The following is an 18,483-nucleotide window of genomic DNA, read 5'->3' on the forward strand; positions in this document are numbered from 1 at the left end:
TTGAGAGCAAATGCCATTAATGTTAATAGGATTTATGCACGCGAGGGAACTATTGCAGGGGATTATTAGGTTGTAAAACTAAAAGACGCGGGGGAGGGGTTGGTTCAAGAGAGTTCTTTTAGTGCGGCTCCCCTTTCAGTCTGAGCTCCCTTACTGGCGACTGGTAGAAATCAAAGCCTACATCCGCAGGCACTGGAAGCAGACACTTTGGTTTGCATCCATAAGAGGCAAATTAGCCCTTTTTTGTTATTACAGTATTGTTGCTGCAAATCCAGATGTCCGGGAACATTCTAGCACAGAGAGAGAGGGAGGGAGGGAGGGGGTTGTAATTCCGGCTTGACCCCAGCCCCCTACTGATTCGCGGTCTCTTCCTCTCTTTAGGGGGCGCCAGTTTCGCGATGAACGGAGCGGGGGTGGGAATAGAACGTTGCAACATTTGGTTTCCAGGGACGCCTGCGCGGTCGCCGGGGGCGGGGGAGCATCCCCGGATCTGACGCGCGCGCTCCAGCACGAGAGGGGAAATAAACAACAAGAGAAAGAGAGAGAGAGAGAGAGGAGAGGAGAGGAGAGGAGAGGAGAGATCAGCTGGCGGATGGGGGCAGGGAAGCGGCCGGTGACTTGATCCAGGCAAGATCCGATGGGCGGCGGTGGGGAACTGCAAGGGCGAAAAAGAAAAAGAAAAAAAGTTTGCGAATCAATGGGGTTTACGGCTGGGGAATCCCATTCAGGAGAGGCGGGGTGGCGAATTGTTCCACAACCTTAAGCTGGGAGCGTGTGTTGGTGGAGGGGTGAGGAGGATGGGAATGGGTTTGGTTTGATGCTGAATGGGGCTTGATCGGGGATCCGCAACAGAGATCATTCATACGCATCTGCTTTGGCTGGAGAAGGGCCTGCAAGGGAGCCGGGAGGGTTGCGTCGACTTTTCATTTTGGCCTCCGTTGAGATTTTCAGGTATTGATACTGTATTTTTGGAGAGTTGCACACACAGAAGGGACTTTCCCTCCGGGGTGGCTCCCCAGCGCCCACCCACCCCTTCTCCTAGCTGCACCGGCGGGAGAAGGCGAACCTGATGGAATTTCCCCCGCTTGGCAGCCCTTAAAGACACAGGAGCCCAAACGGCTTTTATGACCCGGAGTTATTTATATATATATTTTTATGACTTTGTAATGAGGTTGGATGGAGAGGGGACGCCTTAGTTTCTCGATTGCTGAGGAAAGAGCGGATTTCTTCCTGCCAGCGTTAATTCCTTGCAGATTTGCAAAAGACGCAAAAGAAATGGGGGGGGGTTATAGTCGTTTCGGCGGGGCAAATAACTTAGTGCGTACCGAGGGGAAAGTGAAGGGCTTTTGTTCGCATCTCCTTTCGTTTTCTGCCGAGCTTGCCGGCTGCTGTAGTTATTTATTTGAACTACGGTTTGGTGCGCAACGCAAGAGAGGCTCTTCGCAACATTAGCGCCTGCACGTCTGGCTGCTGTTCAAAGCGAAAAGAGCAGAATCTCGCGCTTCACTCCAATCCATTGGTGCAGCGTTGGATTTTCACAGGATCTCGCTAATTTTTGTGGCTCTGTGTGTGTGTGTTTGTCAGTGTCAGATAAATTCATCTTTGTTTGGGAGGGGGTGTTGTGTTGCATTTGTGCATCGGTTTTACACCCCGCTTTTCCTCCCAAAGGAGCTCAGAGCGACAAACACACCGGCATTTCGACAACTGCAAAACCAAAAAATAGTTGGATGCAATGGCTGGGTAGGATTAGTTACTGCTCTGGCCAACAGCCTGTGACTTTGAAGCTGTTCCTTTGTTTTATATATAGGTGAAACTCGGAAAATTAGAATATGGTCAGAAAGTGCATCTATTTCAGTAATGCAACTTGTTATTTTTTCTTTTTCTTTTAATTTTTACAGGTGCTTTCTTTTGGAAATTCCACAGTAATAAAACAAATAGTTACAATAATACAAAAATAAACATTGCTATTACATTTCATTAATTACATTCCATTTATAATTGAACCGCCTCATGACAAATAATTACAATGACAACAAATAAAGGCGTGACATATCTTGCTATCTCATATATTGGTTTCACCTTTTAAGTTGCACTACAGAAATAAATGCACTTTTCGACGGTATTCTAATTTTCCAAGTTTCACCTGTATATTTAGGGGCTGGAAATGGGTGGCGCTGTGGTGTAAACCACTGAGCCTAGAGCTTAACGATTGGAGCTCCTGTTGCTCAGTCCCAGCTCCTGCCCATCTAGCAGTTCGAAAGCACGTCAAAGTGCAAGTAGATAAATAGGTACTGCTCTGGTGGGAAGGTATATGGCATTTCCGTGCGCTGCTCTGGTTTGCCAGAAGCGGCTTAGTCATGCTGGCCACATGACCCGGAAGCTGTCTGCGGACAAACGCTGCTCCCTTGGCCAGTAAAGTGAGATGAACACCGCAACCCCGGAGTCGTTCGCAACTGGACCTAACGGTCAGGGGTCCCTTTAGGGGCTGGAAAGGAGAGAGGAAATAAGTCAAGTTTTGTAGTGCTAACAGGTTCGGGATCCCCACTAGGAAGTTCTTCCCTTCTCCAAATGGTGAGATAGCGCTTGCCTTAGCTTAGGCTGCGTACGCACCCTAATGTGAAGGCACACAAATTTTGCAGTTTACCCCTTATGGAGCTACAATTCCCAGCACCAGTAGCAAACTACAGTTCCCAAGATTGTGTACAGTTCCCTGCGTACCCAAGATTATTTTGCAGGAAGTAATGTGCCTTAAATGTACGATGTGTAGGCGCCCTGCTTTTCCTTCTCCTCTCCTTCCCATCTCTTCTGAGGATTGGTCAGCTATTCCATGCTTGCACCTTTAGGAACAAATAAGTCTTAGAGATACTCTTTCTGGCCTGGGGAAAAAATGGATTCCTTTTTATATAACTGATGATGAACTGGTCTGTGAATCAATATGCAGATTCTGCTCTTCCCCATCTCCTCCCATAGCTTGAGGAAGGGTTATAGATCAGTGGTATAGCTCTTGCCTGGTACATATAAAGTCCCAGGTTCAATCCCCAGCATCTCCAGGCATGGCTGGGAGAGTTTCTCTGCCTGAAATCTTAAGAGCTGCTAGTCAGTGTAGACAATACTGAGTCTGGTGGACCAATAGCAGTTTCCTGTGTTCCCTCTGTCCTTTCTGGGACTATTTAATCCACCACCTCTTTGCAGCATGGCCCATCTGCTCAGCCTTGGCTGCCTCTTTCACCCTAAGAGAGGGCACTTTCAGACAACCTGTTTATTGAGCATGCACACTGATTTGCTGGCAGGAAGCCTAGGTGACAAGTTGCATCAGATCAAGGTCACACCTCCCAGTGCATGGCCTCCACCACTTTCCTTGTTGCAAAACATCCAGTCTACTTCTACCTCCACATTGCAAACAATTATAATTGTGCAACCTGCATTGGGTGGGATGCGATTACACCCCAGTCCCCAAAAAAACAACTCAAAAACTGGACAGTCCAGAATTTGTCAGTGACAAATGTAGAGGTATGGGGGAATCTCTGGGATATGACCTCGGAAACTCCACACAAGGTGTATAGACTTTTCCCAGGGCTGTAGCCATGTGGGTATCAAGGCTGGAGTCAGATGCAGTAGGTCAGTTGTCGGTGAAGTTACCTGCAACAGTTCACAGTAGGTCTTGCCAGAACTGAAGGTCCCTGCCCTGCACCCTATCTAAGGCTCCTCCTCTCCTGGATGTTACCCAAGCAGTCTCAAACTGCCTCCCTCTGGCCTCTGTTCTGCCCTCCTCATTATTCAGCATGTTCTTCAAAACCAGGGTGGAGGGGGGCTTGTTGCAGCAGGAGAGGGAGACGCCCTGGATTCTTGATCCAAGCAGTCTCTTGACCCCTCTCCTCTGCTTCAGCCTCAGTGTCTGAACTGCTCCCTGTCACATATTCCTCCTGCTCACTAAACCCTGTTGCTCCTTCAGCATCTAGAACCTCCTCCCAATTCCCCCCCTCTGACCTCTCCTTGGTGTCCCGTCACCAATCCCTGGGCTCTGATCCTTCCTCCTCAAGGGGCTCCCTTGGGGGTTCCCCAGCTGGTGCCTCCTACCACTTGTCCTCTTCCAGCCAGTTCCTGACAGTGGGGGACTGGCCCCCACAACAAAATGCCAAGCTATAACATCTTCCGTGTGTTTTCAGCTTTCATCTTAAAAAGTCTTACTTACTGAGAAACCAGGAAAAATATGTTCACTGCGTTCTCCTTGGTAGAGAGTAAGGGGGCCCATGTCCCTCCCTCCAGATGTTTTTGAACTCCCATCAGCCCCAGCCAGTGGCTATATAGATAAAGGAAGCTGGAGTCCAGCAACATCGGTGTTTTGTCAGTAAGTGTGAAGAATCTGGGGTGACTGACAGGTACTTGGAACATTGGCTTCTAATTCCTGAATTGAATAGATAAAATAACTTTTGAACTTACACGTTTTTTTTGCTGCCACTGGTTTTGCATGGGCTTTGTCCTGGGGCAATTGGTGCACACCAACTGCGCAACATTTCTGTGGCCGTTTCTGGTTATGGACCTAAATTCCCTACACATTAAAATACAAACAAGTATCTGCCATCAGTCCTGCATTACGAAAAAGCAAGATCCTGCACTGTGATCAGTATACATTGTGCACATTTATTTCCCCCCCGTAACTTTGTTTTAATTTGCAAAAAAGAACAGCTATGATTTTGCCCCTTTTTTACTCCTCCTGAGACCCCTGCATGCGATTTGTGCTCACGTGCTTTCAAGCAGAGTGTTTGCAACTAAAGACTTTCTCTGGGGCCACTTTCTGTACTCTGTGCCACGGCACTATTTATTTACTTACTTATTGCATTCATACCCCATTTTTTTCTTCAAGGAGCCCAAGGTGGCATGCATGGCTCTTCGCTCTTCGTTTACTTCCCACAACACCCCTGCGAGGTAGGCTAGGCTGAGAGGAAATGACTGGCCTGAGGTCACCCAGCGAGCTTCATGGCTGAGTGGGGATTTGACCCTCTGGTCTCCCAGGTCCTAGTCTGACTCTTTGACCCCTTTGCTGCACTGGCTTGTGCCCTGGTTGCAATCCATACTATGGTAGCTCAACATCCACCTTCCAAGGGGGTTGTTTTACTGAGCAGTAAATAAATGAAGGAGCGTCTCCACCTCCATTGTTCAGCCCAGACACTGAGGTACAGCTCCGAGGGTCTTCTGGCGGTTCCCTCACTGTGAGAAGCGAGGTTACAGGGAACCAGACAGAGGGCCTTCTCGGTAGTGGCACCCACCCTGTGGAACGCCCTCCCTTCAGATGTCAAGGAAATAAACAACGATGTTACTTTTACAAGACATCTGAAGGCAGCCCTTCAAGGGGAAGTTTTAAATGTTTGATGTTTTATCGTGTTTTAATATTCTGCTGGGAGCCGCCCAGAGTGGCTGGGGAGGCCTGGCCAGATGGGTGGGGCATAAATTATTATTATTATTATTATTATTATTATTATTATTATTATTATCAAGTTGTTTATGTGGTCATTGGGACACATATATGGGAAGAGGCAACTAAACACCTCTGCCCCTGATCTCCTCTTTTCACTGCCGTAAACTAATGTTTAGAGTCATATTTTTGTTGGTGGGAAAATACTGCAATCCTCCTTCTCCCCCCCCCCTCAACTGGCACCCAGGATATGTATGAAATGATAATTTTAATTGCTGTTTTAACTGTTGTTCCATCTTAATGGGGTTGCTTTATTGCACATTTTAATCATAGATGTTGCAATATTTTGATGGAATTGTTCTAGCGTGTGTGTTGCAATTGGTTTTATACCTGCTAAGAAGAGAGATTTTGGCAGTCTGAAGACATACCTTTCTGAAGCTAAGCATCATTGGGTCTGGTCAGTGCCTGGGTGTGTGACCTCCTGGTAACCTCATGAACACCACCTGGGTTCCATGGTTAAAGAAAGTGGGGGATATAAGAACTTCCTGACAGTAAGAGCTGTTCGACAGTGGAATTTGCTGCCAAGGAGTGTGGTGGAGTCTCCTTCTTTGGAGATCTTTAAGCGGAGGCTTGACAGCCATCTGTCAGGAATGCTTTGATGGAGTTTCCTGCTTGGCAAGGGGTTGGACTGGATGGCCCTTGTGGTCTCTTCCAACTCTATGATTCTATGGAATGCAAGAAAATGAATTTAGGAATATTATGTACACTTGCAATGCTGCCTGAACTTTGCTTGGAAGCACCACCTGGCATAGAATCTCAGAGCTGTAGATTTGGCTCATTCCAAGGGTTATAAATTCCAACCCCTGGCAATGCAGGCAGTGTGGTGTAGTGGTTAGGATGTTGGACCTGGGAGACCAGGGTTCGGATTCCCACTCGACCGTGAAGCTCACTGGGTGACCTCGTAGCCAGACACAGTCTCTCAGCCTGACTTGTTGCGAGGATAATCTAGAGATGGAGAGCTCCTTGGATTGGAAGGTGGGATAAAAATGCAATAAATAATGAGGATGATGAAGATGAGTGACCACAGCTAAAGAGCAGATAAAGAGATGCTGAGCTAACGGAAGGAAAATGAGCCTCGATAGCTCAGTTGGCTGGAGCAGGATGCTGATAATGCCAAGGTTGCAGGTTTGATTCCCGTATGGGGCAGTTGCATATTCCTGCATTGCAGGGGGTTGGACTAGATGATCCTCAGGGTCCCTTCCAACTCTATGATTCTACGAGCATTGTCATCTTGGCAGGGAGTTCCTGACAAATGGCAGCTTGACTGAACAAGCCTGGGTGTGAAATATCTGGAAGGAAGTGGTTTGGGAGGGACTAGGGCAGGGGCGAGGAACCATTGGGCCTCCAGATGTTGGTATGAAATATTATGTGTTTATTTAAATTTATTCTATCCTGCCCTTCCTCCCGAAGCCGCCCAGGGCGGCAGATGCACACATTATAAAACAATTAAAAGATCTAAAAAGGATCTTGTCGCTGCTGAACAACATCTTGCATCAGCTCACGCAAGCATATCCAATGATAATAATAATATATAATAATAATTTATTATTTATACCCCGCCCATCTGGCTGGGTCTCCCCAGCCACTCTGGGCGGCTTCCAACAGAAAAACAGAACACAGTAATCTATTAAACATTAAAAGCCTCCCTGAAAAGGGCTGCCTTCAGATGTCTTCTAAAAGTCTGGCAGTTGTTTTCCTATTTGACATCTGTTGGGAGGGCGTTCCACAGGGCAGGCGCCACCACCGAGAAGGCCCTCTGCCTAGTTCCCTGCAACTTGGCTTCTCGCAACGAGGGAACCGCCAGAAGACCCTCGGTGCTGGACCTCAGTGTCCGGGCAGAACGATGGGGATGGAGACGCTCCTTCAGGTATACTGACCGAGGCCATTTAGGGCTTTAAAGGTCAGCACCAACACTTTGAATTGTGCTCGGAAACGTACTGGGAGCCAATGTAGATCTTTCAAAACCGGTGTTATGTGGTCTCGGCGGCCGCTCCCAGTCACCAGTCTAGCTGCCGCATTCTGGATTAGTTGTAGTTTCCGAGTCACCTTCAAAGGTAGCCCCACGTAGAGCGCATTGCAGTAGTCCAAGCGGGAGATAACTAGAGCATGCACCACTCTGGCGAGACAGTCCGCCAGCAAGTAGGGTCTCAACCTGCGTACCAGATGGAGCTGATAGACAGCTGCCCTGGACAGAGAATTGACCTGCGCCTCCATGGACAGCTGTGAGTCCAAAATGACTCCCAGGCTGCGCACCTGGTCCTTCAGGGGCACAGTTACCCCATTCAGAACCAGGGAATCCTCCACACCTGCCCGCCTCCTGTCCCCCACGAACAGTACTTCTGTCTTGTCAGGATTCAACCTCAACCTGTTAGCCGCCATCCATCCTCCAACTGCCTCCAGGACCTTCACTGCCTTCACTGGTTCTGATTTGAAAGAGAGGTAGAGCTGGGTATCATCCGCATACTGATGAACACCCAGCTCAAACCCCCTGATGATGGGAGTTGTAGTTCAGTAACATCTGGAAACGAAAAAGAAAATGGAATTAATAAATTCATTAAGGGAGGGCAAATCCCACTGGGTTCTTCTGTGAGTTTGCTTCCCGGCACCCTGGTGATGTCTGTGTTTCCATCTTCCACCCAAGAATAATTATCTTAACACTTATTGTCTTATGCTTTCTCTTTGGGACAATCTATAAATCACTTGCTGCCTTCAAACCCCCTCTCGCTTCTCAATCTGTGTGGCTGATTCACTGTTTCTGCATGTCGGTGTTTATTCAGCGGGTGTGTTGGTGCTGTTAATTTGGCGTGTGACTCCGTGCCCCGTCTTGTTTACTGTCGCGCGCCTCTGCTGAGCCGGGTGTAATGTTTCACTGGAAGGGAGTAGATATGATTCGGGCAAAAGGAAGCAAACTGAAGTGCCATTGATTTCGGCAACGGACTGGGAAGGAGAGGGGGCAGTGGCTGAAGCTTTTGATGTGCCATCGACGCTAGTAAATGAGTGTGTGTGCAAAGCACAGAAGCGCAACCCCCGTTTTGATTCTGTGCCCAGTTTGAGGTGCTTCTTTAGACTTCCAACGATTTGGGAACTGGGGGTGCATCCCACCCACAAGAGGCTGCTTGTATGCTGCGGTGGTCATACACTCTGTCCCCACCTCACCCCATCTGTGATGCATAGAATCGTAAAATTGTAGAGTTGGGAGGGACCCCAAGGGTCATCTAGCCCAACCCCCTGCAATGCAGGAATCTCAGCTAAAGCATCCATAGCAGATGACCCTCTAACCCAGGCATCCCCAAACTGTGGCCCTCCAGATGTTTTGGCCTACAACTCCCATGATCCCTAGCTAACAGGACCAGTGGTCGGGGAAGATGGGAATTGTAGTCCAAAACATCTGGAGGGCCGAAGTTTGGGGATGCCTGCTCTAACCCAGTGTTTCTCAACCAGTGTGCCTCCAGATGTTTTGGGACTACAACTCCCATCATTCCTGACCACTGGTCTTGCTAGCTAGGGATGATGGGAGTTGTAGTCCCAAAACATCTGGAGGCACACTGGTTGAGAAACACTGCTCTAACCTATGCTCAAAGAGCTCCAAGGAAGGAGAGTCCAGAACATAGCTGTCAAGTTTTCCCTTTTCTCGCGAGGAAGCCAATTCAGCATAAGGGAATTTCCCTTAAAAAAAGGGAGAACTTGACAGCTATGGTCTAGAACCTCCCAAGGTTGAACCTCTGTTGAACAGCTCAGAAAGTTCTTCCTGATGTTTAGCCGGAATCCCCTTTATTGTATCTTGAATCTGTTGTTTTGGATCCTACCCTCCAGAGCAGGGGAAAACCAGCTTGATCCCCCCTTCCATGTGACAGCCCTTGAGATATTTGAAGAGAGATATCCTATCTCCTCTCAGGCTAAACATCTTCCAGGCTAAACATATCCAGCTCCCCATAACCGTTCCCCATAAGGCTCACTTTCCAGACCTTTGATCATCTTAGTTGCCCTCCTCTGCACACCTTCCAGCTTCTCAATCTCCTTCTTAACAGTGCTAGTTTTCTAGAAAAAGAGCTGCCAGAACTCGCCATGAACGCCTCCCTCGTTCTCTTATAATGTCAGTGATGAAGTACCGGAACAGAGTTCTGGCTGCAAAAATGCCCTGCTTCTTTTATTGTGAAACCTAGAACTGGACACAGTATTCTAGCTGTGGTCTGACCCAAGGCAGAATAGAATAGACTTCCCTTGATCTGGACACTATACTTCTGTTGATGTGGCCTAGAATATTTGCAGAATATTTGAAAAATTATCGTACACGACTTAAGTCATAGAATCATAGAGTTGGAAGAGACCACAAGGGCCATCCAGTCCAACCCCCTGCCAAGCAGGAAACACCATCAAAGCATTCCTGACAGATGGCTGTCAAGCCTCTGCTTAAAGACCTCCAAAGAAGGAGGTACCGGTAGGTAGTCATTGGTAGGGTTGACTTAACATCGTGCAGTGAGAATAACTTTAATGGACTATGAAGGATAATTAGAAATATAAATTGGACTTTGATATGCAGAGGTAAAAGATATTGCATTAGCAACCACAGAAAGGGGGGAGGGGGGCCGAGGGGGATGAAGTTTTGAACGAAAGATGTAATTTTGTGTTGGTGATAATGCAAACTGTACAAATTAAAAATAAAATACTTTAAAGTAGAATAATAATAATAAATAAATAGAATAGAATAGCATTTGTTTCATTTGCTGCTGCATTGCACTGCTGACTCATGTTTAGGGAAGTTTTTAATGTTTGATATTTTACCGTGTTTTTAATATCCTGTTGGAAGTTGCCCAGAGTGGCTGTGGAGGCCTGGCCAGATGGGCGGGGTATAAGTAAATAATAATAATAATAATAATAATAATAATAATAATAATAATAATAATTTTAATATCAGATCCTTTTCACATGTACTGCTAGTAAGTCAGGTGTCCCCCATCTTATATAATAATAATAATTTTAATAATAATTTATTATTTATACCTCGCCCATCTGGCTGGGTTTCCCCAGCCACTCTGGGCGGCTTCCAACAGAAATATTAAAATACACTAATTTCTTAAAGATTAAAAGCTTCCCTAAACAGGGCTTTATATCTGTGCAGCTGTTTATTCCTGCCTAAGGAAAGGCCAAAGGTTGAGAATCTTTGCATGCAAAAACATTTTAGGCAGGCTTACTCAAACTCGGCCCTCCAGATGTTTTGAGACTACAATTCCCATCGTCCCTGACCACTGGTCTTGCTAGCTACAGATCATGGGAGCTGTATGCCAAAAACATCTGGAGGGCTGAGTTTGAGGAAGCCTGATCTTAGGTACAATCTCCAGCATTCTGCCTGGAACCTGATTCTGTATGAGGCAGTTTCCCAAGTTCCTATATCAGGATATTCATTTCAACAAGAGGTTGAGGCTCCAATTCTATACCCATTTGGGGGCAAGCCGAGTACAGTCGTACCTTGGAAGTCAAACGGAATCTGTTCCGGAAGGCCCTTCGACTTCCAAAATGTTCGAAAACCAGAGCATGGCTTCCTGCAGCCAATCAGAAGCCGTAGAAGCGCCATCGGACGTTTGGCTTCCAAAAGAACATTCGAAAACCGAAACAGTCTCTTCCGGGTTTCGATTGTTTGGGAGCCTAAACGTTTGAGAACTAGGCTGTTCGAAAACCAAGGTACAACTGTAGACAAGTATAGGGCTATTCTGTTAAAGATTCAGGGCCTTAGCAAAAAATCTATCTTGCATAGAAATATTTATTGTAGCTTTTCTGGGTCATTATTAAAAGAAATACGCTTTTGGGAAGATGCATGTTTTTCCTAGTGTAGCGCCGGTCTTTTTTTTTTTTTTTTTGGTACTGTTTGCTAGGCTCGCTCTTCTGGGGTTTTGAATTGCTCATATATTTTTTAATATTGTTAGCATTTTTATGATATTATTCTGGGGGACGGGATGGAACGGAAGGTGCAGGATAAAAATATTCTCATAAATTAGTAATGCCACTTTTGAGATTAGAACGTTTTAGTAATAGCATATTATATTGGAGTGGCGTTTTTAAAAAGCAGCAACGCATCCTGCTTTTATGCACAAAAGGCTCCCTGGTTGGCTTACAAATATCCTGCTCTGGAGGGTAGGACTTGAAGCGATGGCTTCAAGTTACAAGAAAGGAAATTCCGACTAAACATCAGGAAGAACTTTCTGACAGTAAAATCTGTTCAACAGTGGAGCAGCTTGGAAGGTTGTGGACTCTCCTTCCTTGGAGGTTTTCAAGCAGAGGTTGGATTACCATCTGTCATGGATGCTTAATTTGAGATTCCTGCGTTGCAGCCACAGGGGACCCAGGTGGCGCTGTGGGTTAAACCACTGAGCCTAGGGCTTGCTGATCAGAAGGTCGGCGGTTCAAATCCTTGCAACGGGGTGAGCTCCTGTTGCTCGGTCCCAGCTCCTGCCCACCTAGCAGTTCGAAAGCACATCAAAGTGCAAGTAGATAAATAGGGACCGCTCCGGCGGGAAGGTAAACACCGTTTCCGTGCGCTGCTCTGGTTCGCCAGAAGCAGCTTTGTCATGCTGGCCACATGACCCGGAAGCTGTCTGCGGACAAACGCCGGCTCCCTCGGCCTATAGAGCGAGAATAGTGCCGCAACCCCAGAGTCAGACACGACTGGACCTGATGGTCAGGGGGCGTTGCAGCCACAGGGGGTTGGACTAGAGGCCCCTGGGGGGGGGGTCCCTTCCGACTCTACAATTCTACGAACAGAACTCACTTTCTGGCTTGGAATATAAAACAGTGGTTTCCACCTTGCAATAAACAAAATCTGCCCTCATTCCCTTATGGGGTACACAAGAGCCCTTGTAGAGTCCTTTGTAGGTTCTCCATCGGTAGGAGAAAATAACGAGAGGCCAACCAGAGAATATTGAGAAGCAAAGCAGCTATAAGCCTGATCTTTATTGACTGTTGCAACAGGGTGCTCCCTCACAGGCAGGAGAAAGGAGGAGGACCCAGAACAAATGTGTGCCTGCCCTTCTATAGCCATTTTGAAATTCCCTGCCCTGGAGCTCAAGACCACCCCTCCCTACATCATACATACATCACAGAAGGGGTGTAGCCCAAGACCACCCCCCAGGGTCATCATACCTACATCATAGAAAAGGGCCGCCTTCAACAGAAATCTGAGCCCGTTGTTTACCGGTAGTGTCTGCCAGCTATCTGATTGCATTATTCTCTCTTTTGTTATTATAACTACTCAATTCCGGAATCCATGTCCCAGGTTCACCCCATTCACACCTTAAATGTGCCCTTAAGGCAGGATCTGTGAGCACAGAGACAATGGGGAGGTTTTCCCATTTCCTCCCTCCTTTCAGAGAAACCATTTGGTCAGTCTGGGAGAGTCAAAATGGTTTCAGGACTGTCCCCTTTGCTGCTTCACACATGTGGCCCATACACTTGTGTACGCGTCTGCTTGGTACATTGATGAACAGAGAGAGAGAGAGTATGTGTATATGACCCTAATTTGTTTATTTCACCCTCTATTGCTGATGGTCTTGGAAAACCAAGCAATCTTAAAACCATTTACCTGGGAATAAGCCTGGCTTCCTTTTCTGTAACCTCCTCCAGCCTGGAGGGCCACATCCCATTGTGCACAACCTTTAGGGGGCCACATAGACATGGTGGGTGATGCCAAAAATGCTCTACTCTCCATTCAAATGAGTAAAGAGGGATTGTCGAAGTTCAAAGATGTATGTATTCCTTCCAGGAATAGTCAGTAGAGGAAGAAGCCAGTGGGAGATGCAGGTTGTACAAAGTCTCAAGGGCCAGATAGGGAGGCCTGGAGGGCCGCATTAGACACCCACCCACACCCTGGCTTTGAGGTTCCCCATGCCTTGTGCACTGTAATCCTTTCACGACCGTTTCGCCCGGTGCCCTCTCTTCTCTGCAGTTACAGAAGACGGTTACCTGGTCACTGTGTGACTTTTTTTAAAGTCTCTGTTATAATCTGTTTAACTGCCGGGAGTCCTTGGTTGTCTTCTGCATTCTTCTCAGGCTTCTGTTTCTGTGGTTGGGGATTGTGCATCAACTTTAATTGGAGGGTGAGTCACCGAGGTTGGCAACACGGCCAGATGCCAGCAAGAAAGCAATTATAAGGGAGCAGAGAGGAAGCTCTCTCCGTCTCTTTGTCCCAGAGGACTGGCTGCTGAGGCCACAATGGCAAATGGGTGGCAGAATAGAATCATGCCTACTCTGTTGAATTGGAAGGGACCCGCGGGGTCATCTATTCCAACCCCTGGCTATGAGGGAATCTCGGCTAAAGCATCCATGGTAGGTTAAAAACCTCCAGCCAGTGTTAGAAACTCAGGTTTAAAAGCTAACCGCCAAGGGACAACTTAGGTTACGGTCGCCACAACAGAATGTCTAGGCCCCTTTCTCTCCCCCCCCCTCCAATGAAATTTATTATTGATATTTACAGTGGTACCTCAGGTTAAGTACTTAATTGGTTCTGGAAGTCCGTACTTAATCTGAAGCGTATTTAACCTGAAACGAACTTTCCCATTGAAAGTAATGGAAAGTGGATTAATCCGTTCCAGACGGGTCTGTGGAGTACTTAAATTGAAAGTACTCAACCTGAAGCGTACTTAACCCGAGGTATGACTGTATTTGCTCGGAAGTAAGCCCCCGCCACCTCCAGAGGGGCTTTCTTGCCCTCGAGAAAGTGCGCCGCGGATTGCAGCCCATGCAGCAGCACAGAAGCAAAGTTTGCTGCACCGCAGGAGCACAAAACGTGCCTGACATTGGGGTGTGTGTGTGCCTTTTGAGTGCAGTGCCTGAGCACCCCCTAGCCAGATGGAGATGTCAGTCGCTCAACATGGCATCCAGAGATCTACCTGAAGGAGCTTCTCCACCCCCATCGTTCTGCCCGGACACTGAGGTCCAGCTCTGAGGGCCTTCTGGCGGTTCCCTCCTTGCGAGAAGCCAAGTTGCAGGGAAGCAGGCAGAGGGCCTTCTCGGTGGTGGCGCCCACCCTGTGGAACGCCCTCCCAACAGATGTCAAGGAAATAAACAACTGTCTTGACTTTTAGAAGATATCCGAAGGCAGCCCTGTTTAGGGAAGGTTTTAATGTTTGATGTATTTATTGCGTTTTTAATATTCTGTTGGGAGCCGTCCAGAGTGATTGGGCAAACCCAGCCAGATGGGCAGGGTGTAAATAATAAATTGTTGTTGTTTGAGTTGTTGTTGCCACGTGGTTGCAACATGACCCTGGGGGATTTTGAACACTGCCTCTGGGGGATTTTGAACGGGTCAGAGGCTCCCGTTATTTTTTTGGGGGGGGGAATTCAGTTATCTTCATGCAGGTTCGTGGGTGATGTTTAATATTAGAAAAGGCCTTCAACAATTGAAGAAAGTCTCCATCATTATAGAGGCATCCTTTGTAGCTTTATTAAGCGCTGCAGGAATTTTTCTTACAATGTGTGTTTTTTCTTTGGTTTTTGGAAGTTCTCTACAATGTAAATAAATTAACCAGCTAGAACAGAGGAGGGGTAGGCAGGGCTGTTTGTCTGTTCTACACCCTGCCCTTTAGCACTTTTCCTTACAAGTTTGAGTGCTAAAAACAGTCAAAACAGTTTTTCCTCCTGCAGAGGTGTGGGTGACAGCCTTTCCCCCCTGAGCCTCCAATGGCTGAGCTGGTTGGGGCCTCCACCAGGGACCAGCTGCTTTTTTTTAAAGTTTATAACTTTATTCTTTCAAGCCGCCTGCCTCAGGCCTCAGACAAGTTTTGCACAGGACTCTCACTTCATGCATTTATACAATCCTTTTTTAAGGATTGCCTTTTGGCCCCTCTCCTACAGAGTCGGCTCACAGGCACACCTTTAAAACACAGCGCTCTTTTCAAAATAATACATGGGAACGCAGAGAGCTAAAAACCGAGTTGACTGGTGGGTGCTAGTTCTTTATTTGCAGGGCCTGTTTCCAAGTGGGGACCATTCAGAGATCGGCAGTCTTCATCAGCGGCCTAAGGTCAACAGCCCACTGTGACTGATCCTAGTTTATTAATTCATATCACACACTCTTTTCAAGTTTATGCATTTCATTAATTTTACAATCATTTTGACACTTCGAAACTTGACTTCTGCGGTTCCTTAAATTAATTTTTAATATCTCCTGCATATCCAAATTGACCTACTTGGCTCATTTATTCATCTTCTTTAAATATATCCCCTTTAAAACTGCAGCTTATTACAATAATCCTGCCAATGTTCTTATCTGTTTACAATTTATCTGTAAATATTCAATAAACCATTTCCATTCGTTTATAAAAAGTTTGTTATCTTGCCTTCTTATTCTTCTTAATGGAAGGTTTTGCCATTTCTGCATATTCCATCAGTTTTTGTATCCAGTCTTCCTTTGCTGGGACTTCTTCCTCTTTCCATTTTTGAGCAAGTAACATTCTTGCCACTGTAGTTGCATACTGTACAAGAATAAGTTTATATACAATAAAAGTAGTTCTATCCCTATAATTCCCAAAAGAAAAGCTTCTGGGTTTGTTGTTGTTGTTTTTTACAAAGGTTATTTTAAACATCCTTTTCATTTCATTATATATCATCTCCCAGTAAGCTTTAAGCTTGCTACAAAACCACCACATATGATAAAAAGAACCTTCTTTCTTTCTCCGAGGCGCTCAATGTAGCGTACGCAGTTCGTCTCATTGCGACAACCCTGTGAGGTAGGCTGAAAGAGGCAGTGATCGGACGAAGGTCGCCTAGAGAGCTTTGTGGCCGAGCGGGGATTTGAACTCCAGACTCTCCTGGATCCTACTCTAGCCACTGTGCCAGGTGCCAGTGTCCTTCCTGTGCTCCTTCTCACTGCAGTGAACAAACACCGCAGGGACAAAACACCTGAGGGAGCTTCTGTCCCCACCTCCTTGTGTTGCTATTGGCTGAAAGGAGGAGGCTGGACCAGGAAGAGTCCTCATAATCCCCAGGAACTGGGAAGGTGGCCAGAAGGACCAGCCATTGGGGCGAGGCCTCTCTGAGCAAGCAGTTCATGATTCAGGAGTGTGTACATCAACACAGAGCCTTCAGCCAGGTAAGGGCTCAGGGATAACTAAAGTCCGGGATCTGGGACGCCTTCCTCCTTGGAAGCAAGGCAATCCACTCCTTTAAACCCCAGTAGGGCATTCACTGCATCTCTGAAGCCACCTGCCGCCTTTCCTGGGAGATGCTCAGCTGCTTCCTGTGGCAGCTTGCCAGGCCTTCAGCGGCCAATAGAGGAGGTGCTGGGAATCCAGGTTTGCAGGCAAAACAGGGGCCGATGTGGAGTTTCAGATGCTGTTGGACTACAACTCCCATCGTCCCTGATTGTTGGCGGACTGCTTGGAGTGGAGGACCAGAGGCCCCTCTGCTTTGGGCTGAGAAACTGCAGCCTTTGTTGCGGAAGCTTGCTCTCCTCAGGTGAAGTGCCAAATGTTTTGCGCCACGACTCAGTGGCGAGGGATTCTGCACATGCTTGGGTGAATTACCGTATATTCCGGCATATAAAATGACTGGGTGTATAAGAGGACCCCCAACTTTTCCAGTTAAAATAAAGAGTTTACGATATACTCACCGTATAAGTAATACGACTCGGCGTATAAGATGACCCCCAACTTTTGAGAATATTTTCCTGGGTTAAGAAGTAGTCTTATATGCAGGAATATGCAGTACTATTTACGGCCTCTGCCCAGTATACCTGAAGGAGCGTCTCCACCCCCATCGTTCAGCCCAGACACTGAGGTCCAGCTCTGAGGGCCTTCTGGCGGTTCCCTCGCTGCGAGAAACCAAGTTACAGGGAACCAGGCAAAGGGCCTTCTCGGTAGTGGCACCTGCCCTGAGGAAAGCCCTCCTATCAGATGTCAAGGAAATAAACAACTATCTGACTTTTAGAAGACATCTGAAGTTTTTAATGTTTAATGTCGTATCATGTTTTTAATATTCTCATTGGGAGCCACCCAGAGTGGCTGGGGAAACCCAGCCAGATGGACGGGGTATAGATAATAAATACTATGATTCTATGATTACTATGATTACTATGATTACTATGATTCTGGGTGCCAGTCCTGAGTGCCAGGCTCCAACTTTTAAGTCTTGCACTTATCTAGAAGTTGTGCTTGTTTGTTTGATTGTTTATCTTTAATTCTTATTATATTATATCACTATCCCTTCCTTTCCTCCAAGCAGTTCAAGGTGGCATAAATGGTTCTCCTCACGACTCGATTAATTTCCAAAACAACTCTGTGAGGTAGGTTGGGCTGAGAGGCAGTGACCAAGGACACCCAGTGAGCTTGATGGCCGAGTAGGAATTTGAACCCCGGTCTGCCAGGTCCTAGTGTGGTGCCCTCTAACCACTGCACCACACTATCCCCAGGACAGCAAACAGTTCTCTCCCTCCCCGCCCCCTTTATTCTTGAGACAACCTTACACATGGCTTGGCTAAGTCTGTAAGAAGCTGGTGGGCTCAGGGACTATCCAGCATCATGTCTGAATGGGGAGTTGAGCCCAGCTTTCTTTGGGCACCTCAGTGTGGCTAGGAGCTCCTCAGACTGGGGGGAGCCTGAACTTGAATTTCCCACTTGCCTGTCAAGCTGGATGACCCCAAGCCAGTAACTCTCCCCTTCCCCCTCTTTCTGCTTAACCTACCACGCAGGATTGTTGTAAGGATAAAATGGGAGAGGGAGACTAGTTACAAGGTGGAGTATTACGGTAAAAGAACAAATAATTCTACCCACCCTATTGTGCTTTTTTCTGTTGGTGTGTAAACACTCCTTTTCTGTTCTTTCTGGGGGGAAAGCAAGTCTATGCAATGGTTTCTAAAAAGGTATGAGTGTAAATTTGTAATTCAGTTTTTTGGGGGGGCAGGGTTGTAGGCCATTGCAGCTGACTGCAATGCTCCCCTTGTGAGCGCTGGGTGGTGGGGATTATAATAAAAGGCAATTGTTTTCCGTTCTTTGTAACCTAGTTTTGCAAATCGCCTAGTATTG

General features: G+C 47.0%; 1 protein-coding gene across 3 annotated transcripts in view; it reads left to right on the forward strand.

Moving 5' to 3' along the window:
* Positions 1–534: 534 nt before the first annotated feature.
* PPT2 (palmitoyl-protein thioesterase 2) overlaps positions 535–18,483 on the forward strand; it is a 48,299-nt gene continuing 30,350 nt past the window's right edge. The window contains exon 1 of one of the 3 annotated variants that reach the window (XM_035107124.2): positions 535–627. Coding sequence is in view for 1 of the 3 variants with exons in the window: in XM_035107126.2 (XP_034963017.2) it covers positions 825–951 (127 nt within the window). In the remaining 2 variants the exon portion in view is untranslated. Of the gene's footprint in view, positions 628–658; positions 952–10,051; positions 16,554–18,483 lie in introns of those variants that run through there. The other 2 variants (XM_035107126.2, XM_035107125.2) reach the window with 2 other exon arrangements.

The sequence above is a fragment of the Zootoca vivipara genome, chromosome 2, assembly GCF_963506605.1.
Source record: "Zootoca vivipara chromosome 2, rZooViv1.1, whole genome shotgun sequence".
Lineage (NCBI taxonomy): Eukaryota > Metazoa > Chordata > Lepidosauria > Squamata > Lacertidae > Zootoca > Zootoca vivipara.